General features: G+C 43.9%; 1 protein-coding gene across 1 annotated transcript in view; it reads right to left on the bottom strand.

Annotated features, from left to right (window-relative positions):
• Positions 1 to 221: 221 nt before the first annotated feature.
• The window catches only part of SLC9A2 (solute carrier family 9 member A2), a 28,219-nt gene continuing 22,440 nt past the window's right edge, over positions 222 to 6,000 (bottom strand). Inside the window, exons 10-12 of the mRNA XM_053384235.1 lie at positions 4,731 to 4,856; positions 4,310 to 4,400; positions 222 to 1,117 (exon numbers count right to left, since the gene is read on the bottom strand). Coding sequence (XP_053240210.1) covers positions 792 to 1,117; positions 4,310 to 4,400; positions 4,731 to 4,856 — 543 coding nt within the window. The 3' untranslated portion in view covers positions 222 to 791. The remainder of the gene's footprint in view (positions 1,118 to 4,309; positions 4,401 to 4,730; positions 4,857 to 6,000) is intronic.

Here is a 6,000-nt window from a genome sequence, read left to right as displayed (position 1 = left end):
ATCCAATCATGAGCTCATTTACTTATCTGTTCAAACTTTGTAGGTTTAAGACAAAAATGACAAAATGCTCCAGAAAAGTGCATATATATTTATAAATTAATATATTTCAAGTGATAAGTTTCAACAACTAAATCCAAAGAGTTGTTGGAATTATCAAGTAGAGGGGCATTTCTGACAATGCATAAGAGCAGTATATTCCCACTTTTCTATTACAGTACCACTTTTCTATTACAGTAAAAAGCATGGCAATAGAAACAAAAGCTTTTCCATTTACATCTTTACATAGTGTTAGAATTTGGGTTTCAGAAGCAACTTCCATATTGCATGGGCAAAATGATAAAGGCTGTACTGCGGCCTTAATCTCTTGCATTTGTTCAGTTTCACAGTTTGCAACACCTAATTGTGTTTCAGTGCATCAGGCACTCTTAGAATTGCTTTCTGAGGATGAATTCTTTTAAAAAGAAGTGCATTGTGCAATTTCTTAGTGCAACTTATACTGCAAACCTGCCACTGGCAAACACACAAAACACAATTTACATTCAAAAGTACTGTATCTAACTGATAAAACTTATCTTCATCGCAGAAGTTTAAAAACAAAATATAAAACAAAATAGTTGCATTATTTGGTTCCACAGAAGGTGAAGAGTTTTTTGTTTTTTTCACGTAGTGAAATAACATGATTTCTTTCCCTCCCATCCCCAACCAATACCCATGACCTTAAATGGCTCCATCTGTCCAGTTTAAAGTGCCTCCCTCTGCTGTTCATTGTTAATGGCTCCATTTAGCAGCTTTCAATATGGTTTATTCTCGGATTTATCACTAGGCCTTTTTGAAGCCTGTCGGATTAAACGAGGCGGTGGGAGTGGTTTGGCGGGTCCCTCATCTTCCGCTGACTCTTCTTCGTTCAGTGCGCCAAATGCTGGCCTTGGCAAAAGTGGTTGTCTGAAGCCTCTGTTTCCCTGGCTTGCTGTCTCTCTGTTGTTCCTCTCCGTTTCGTTTTTCCATTCCATCCTACACTGCTGCTGTCGAAGCCTCTGGTCTCTCAGAATTTTTCCTGCTTGGGATTTCAAATTCAGCACTGTGCTTTGATCAGATTCAGAATCACTGTCGTCCGGTACTGTAAATTAAAGTATATATTAATATATGCAAAACAAAATCTCAGCATGCCCAATGCTTCGCTACGCAAAGTACCATGATGTAACGATGGCCCTATTTGGGGGGTTAATCTAACACCGTTAACAATTATATGGGGTAGGGGAAAATCATACAGTGGTACCTCAGGTTAAGAACTTAATTCATTCTGGAGGTCCGTTCTTAACCTGAAACTGTTCTTAACCTGAAGCACCACTTTAGCTAATGGGGCCTCCCGCTGCCGCCACACCACCGCCACACAATTTCTTTCCTCATCATGAAGCAAAGTTCTTAACCCAAGGTATTATTTGTGGGTTAGCAAAGACTGTAACATGAAGCGTCTGTAACCTGAAGCATCTGTAACTGAGGTACCACTGTACTTGCATAAAGCAAGTGCCCTCCTACACATGTCTGCTTCCCCATATGTAGACTGGGGGCAGCAACAAAGTGAGTTCCCACTATCCTTCCCCACACATCATGTATTTAATCATGCAAGTGCCCAGGTGTAATGTATTACTAGTTTTCTAAAACTGTGGTGCATTTCATTACCTATGGTCCAGCTTCCTGCCATAGCCAAACGCATCCTTACACTGTCATTTTTTGCCAGCAAGTTTTTATTTGGAATTTAAGGTTTGCAGCAGCGGGGGGGGGGGGGTGTCTAATGAAAACGAAAGTTCATGCTACCACTGCTAATACCAAGTCTTACCACATGAGGGCACAGTCAGTCTCAGTACAGAAAAATGATGGGAGAAGGACATTTTGCAGAGGTTTTTACCACCCTCGCCACTTAACTTTGGGACACGTACCACATTATTCCCCAGCTCTGTAGTGAAAATTGCACAAGCTTACCTACCCAAAGCTGCCTATACTAGGGTTGCCAGATTTCAAACAGTGAAAATCCAGACAGAAAAGTTGTTGGTGTCCTCTCAAGTGAGAGGTCGCAGGACCAGTGGTCAGGGATGATGGGAATCATAGTCCAAAAACAGCAGCAGGAGACCCAAGTTTGGGAAACACTGATGGTGCATTGGAACTGAGTGCTTATTTACTTTTAAGTAAGAGATACATAGTTTTCAAAGCTATCTGTAAGGAATTCTCTGCAGGAGAAGAAGTTGCAAGGTTAGACCTGCAAACAGGAGATATTAAATCAAAGGCACAGAAGCCCTGAGATGTTATATTTGCCTGCCCACACTGGACAGGCTGGCGCTGCAATTGCATTGTGAGGAAAAAAGAATTGCCAAACTTCAGGTCTGAGAAAAAACAAAGAAAATATTGGGTGGTGATGATTGTATAGGGAAGTTTTTAGTGTTTGATGTTTTACTGTGTTTGATGTTTTAATTTGTTGAAAGTCACCTAGAGTGGCTGGGGCAACCCAGTCAGATGGGCGGCATATAAATAAATAAATGATGATGATAATGATGAAGCTTGGGGAATCACAACAGGCAGATAAACAACAACACTGTCGTTATTTTCCTGTTCCAGAGAGAGAACATGACATCTTAGGACAGACTTTTGAGATGAAAAAAGCTGTTTTGTGACGGCATGTAACTAACAAGCAAGGTCTTAAGCAGGGGTCAGCAAACTTTTTCAGCAGGGGGGCGGTCCACTGTCCCTCAGACCTTGTGGGGGGCCGGACTATATTTTGAAAAGAAAAAAAAAAGAATGAATTCCTATGCCCCACAAATAGCCCAGAGATGCATTTTAAATAAAAGCACACATTCTACTCATGTAAAAACACGCTGATTCCCAGACCGTCTGCGGGCCGGATTTAGAAGGCGAATGGGACGGCCCTGGCCCCCGGAACTTAGTTTCCCTACCCATGGTCTTAAGAGTCTAAGACATTAGACACAGTTGCAAGAATCTGATGAAAATCTGGCTAAGTATCCTAGTCACCACAGTAACCATTCAAAAGTTGTTGCCATTTGCTTGAACCTGATGTTCACATAACAATTTATTTGTTTATTATTTTTCCTTCACGTGTGTGTGCTGAGTAAGAGATGTTCCGTTTAAAGCAGAGGGTATGAAAGGAACAGGTGAACACACAATGCAGTGCTATTGGGAACTCAACATTGTGGTGAATCGATGGCTGAGATCCAAAGAATCACACAACTAGCTCCTCACACCCCGGGCCTTTGGGCTTGTGGTTCTACAAGCAGGCACCTCCCTGACTGCTTTGGCAACAATGGAGCCGTTCCAAAGCAGTTCATGGCTGGGAATCTGCAGTGCAAAGGAGGAACGCCAAGAATGGTACAGTACGTTCAAGCTTTTGGGTGTGTCTAAAGTAGCTTTGGATCCGGGCCTAGGGCTATAAAGTCAGAGGAGGACAGTAAGTTTTCTTTCTCCCTCCCTGAAAATTAAAGGTGGAGTGATAGAGCCACTTCATCCCATGTTCCACTTTTGTCCCTGGCCAAACAAGTTTGGTAGGTTTTTGTGGAGATAAGATCTATAATATAAGGCCTAAAGGATGGGTGTGTGCCGCAGAGGCAAATATGGCTCCATCATACCCCTTTCCAGGGCTGGGGCTTCAGCCAGATAACGTCCCTTCCTGCTAGGTGTACCTCCCTGCTAGAGTCTCCTTCCTTCCTCTCCCTTTTTCTCTAGATAGAATGCAGGCAGCAGCAGCTGCTGCTCCTTGCCACTGTTGGTCACTCATCTGAGCAGGTAAGCAGCTGCCATCCCAATGGCTACCATGCTATCCCTTGAGTATATACAGTGGTACCTCGGGTTAAGTACTTAATTCGTTCCAGAGGTCTGTTCTTAACCTGAAACTGTTCTTAACCTGAAGAACCACTTTAGCTAATGGGGCCTCCTGCTGCTGCCGCGACGCTGGAGCACGATTTCTGTTCTCATCCTGAAGCAAAGTTCTCAACCAGAAGCACTATTTCTGGCTTAGCAGAGTCTGTAACCTGAAGCATCTGTAACCTGAAGCGTATGTAACCTGAGGTACCACTGTATACAAAGCATACATGCAATCGCATGCACCAAAAAATCACCAAGAGCACCTTCTTGGCAAGTGAAAGAAATGGACCTATTTGCATAGGGAGTAGCAGTTCTCTTGGAAAGTATGGAAATAACCCATGATCCTCTCTGGCACATTTGCTTGTTTTCCAGGTAACCACTTCATTAACGAAACAAAACAAAAGCCAAATTCACTCTTCTTTTTACTCAGAAACTGTATTACCTTTATAAGAAGATTGATTTCTTTTCCGTACTCTCTCGGGGAGTTTAGTGTTTTTAGGCAGTGACAGATAACGGGGTGGTTTGGCTGCCACCTGCAGAAAGAAACATGAAATGTGTTCTGTACAAGCAAAGTGAAATATATGCATGATTACGGCAACTTCTGATACATTTTGTACCTGGGGACAAAGGAAAGCATATAAAATGCGTATTACACTGTGAGTTGTGATGGGGCCGTTATTTTTTCAACTCCCTTGTGCAAACTCTGATGGATCAGTTGGTAGAGCATGAGACTCTTAAACTCAGGGTCATGGGTTTGAGCTCTACGTTGGGCAAAAGAGTCCTGCATTGCAGGGGGCTAGACTAGATGACCCCCGTGGTCCCTTCCAACTCTACAATTCAACGGTTCTGTGTTATACAAGTACCTGTCTTGACAAGCTGCTGCCCCTCTTCACGGTCTCCCTCAGGCTGTGTCGGCGACGAATCAAAATTTCTTTCGCCTGCTTTTCGCTTGCATCTTCAGCGAGACTGTATCTGTTGTATGATGGAGTCTGAAACGAGAATAAAAGCAACGGCCATATTAATGCCATGAGTGGTATAAGGTAAAGGGACCCCTGACCATTAGGTCCAGTTGTGACCAACTCTGGGGTTGCGGTGCTCATCTCACTCTATAGGCCGAGGGAGCCGGCATACAGCTTCCGGGTCATGTGGCCAGCATGACTAAGCCGCTTCTGGCGAACCAGAGCAGCGCACAGAAACGCCGTTTACTTTCCCGCCGGAGCGGTACCTATTTATCTACCTGCACTTTGACGTGCTTTCGAACTGCTAGGTTGGCAGGAGCAGGGACCGAACAACGGGAGCTCACCCCTCTGTGGGGATTTGAACCGCCAACCTTCTGATCTGCAAGTCCTAGGCTCTGTGGTTTAACCCACAGCGCCACCCGCATCCCTGCCATGAGTGGTACAGGGCTGCAAACTAGCTATAATTCAGTGCTTTAAGAAATCTCACAAACAACACTCAAACTAGCATAATGTTTACAATGAATTATATGCAATCAAGATGTGTAATTTAATGCTTGTTCAGCCTTTGGACCTTTGGTTGTTGTTTGGTTGTTATGCATACAAGAAATAAGAACTTTAAGTATTGCAAGTCGTGTTCATAACATTTATGCAGCTGCAATATCCCTCTACCCCATTCTAGGTGATTTCCCTCTTGCCCTGGAGTTCCATAGGACTCCCCCTTCTCTTTAGGAGGATCCCCAATCCTCTGGAGAAGGCTTTCAGAGGTTGCAAGGATGGCAAGAAAGAGGCAGAGGAAGAGGATAGAAAGATCAGCTGAACAGGCTACTTTTCACTTGCACTAAAGCAGGGGTCAGCAAACTTTTTCAGCAGGGGGGCCAGTCCACTGTCCCTCAGACCTTGTGGGGGGCTGGACTATAATTTTTTTGATGGGGGAGGGGAAAGGAACGTATTCCTATGTCCCACAAATAACCCAGAGATGCATTTTAAATAAAAGGACACATTATACTCAGGTAAAAACACGCTGATTCCCGGACCGTCCGCAGGCCAGATTTAGAAGGCAACTGGGCCAGATCCAGCTCCCAGACCTTAGTTTGCCTACCCATGCACTAAACCATTGGACATAATTCTTCATTTTTTAAATGTTCGCTGTCCTTCAAAAATATAAATTCCCTGC

This window comes from Podarcis raffonei, chromosome 4, assembly GCF_027172205.1.
Source record: "Podarcis raffonei isolate rPodRaf1 chromosome 4, rPodRaf1.pri, whole genome shotgun sequence".
NCBI lineage: Eukaryota > Metazoa > Chordata > Lepidosauria > Squamata > Lacertidae > Podarcis > Podarcis raffonei.
The sequence above is the reverse complement of the archived record's forward strand: the minus strand, read 5'-3'. Positions and strand labels throughout refer to the sequence as shown.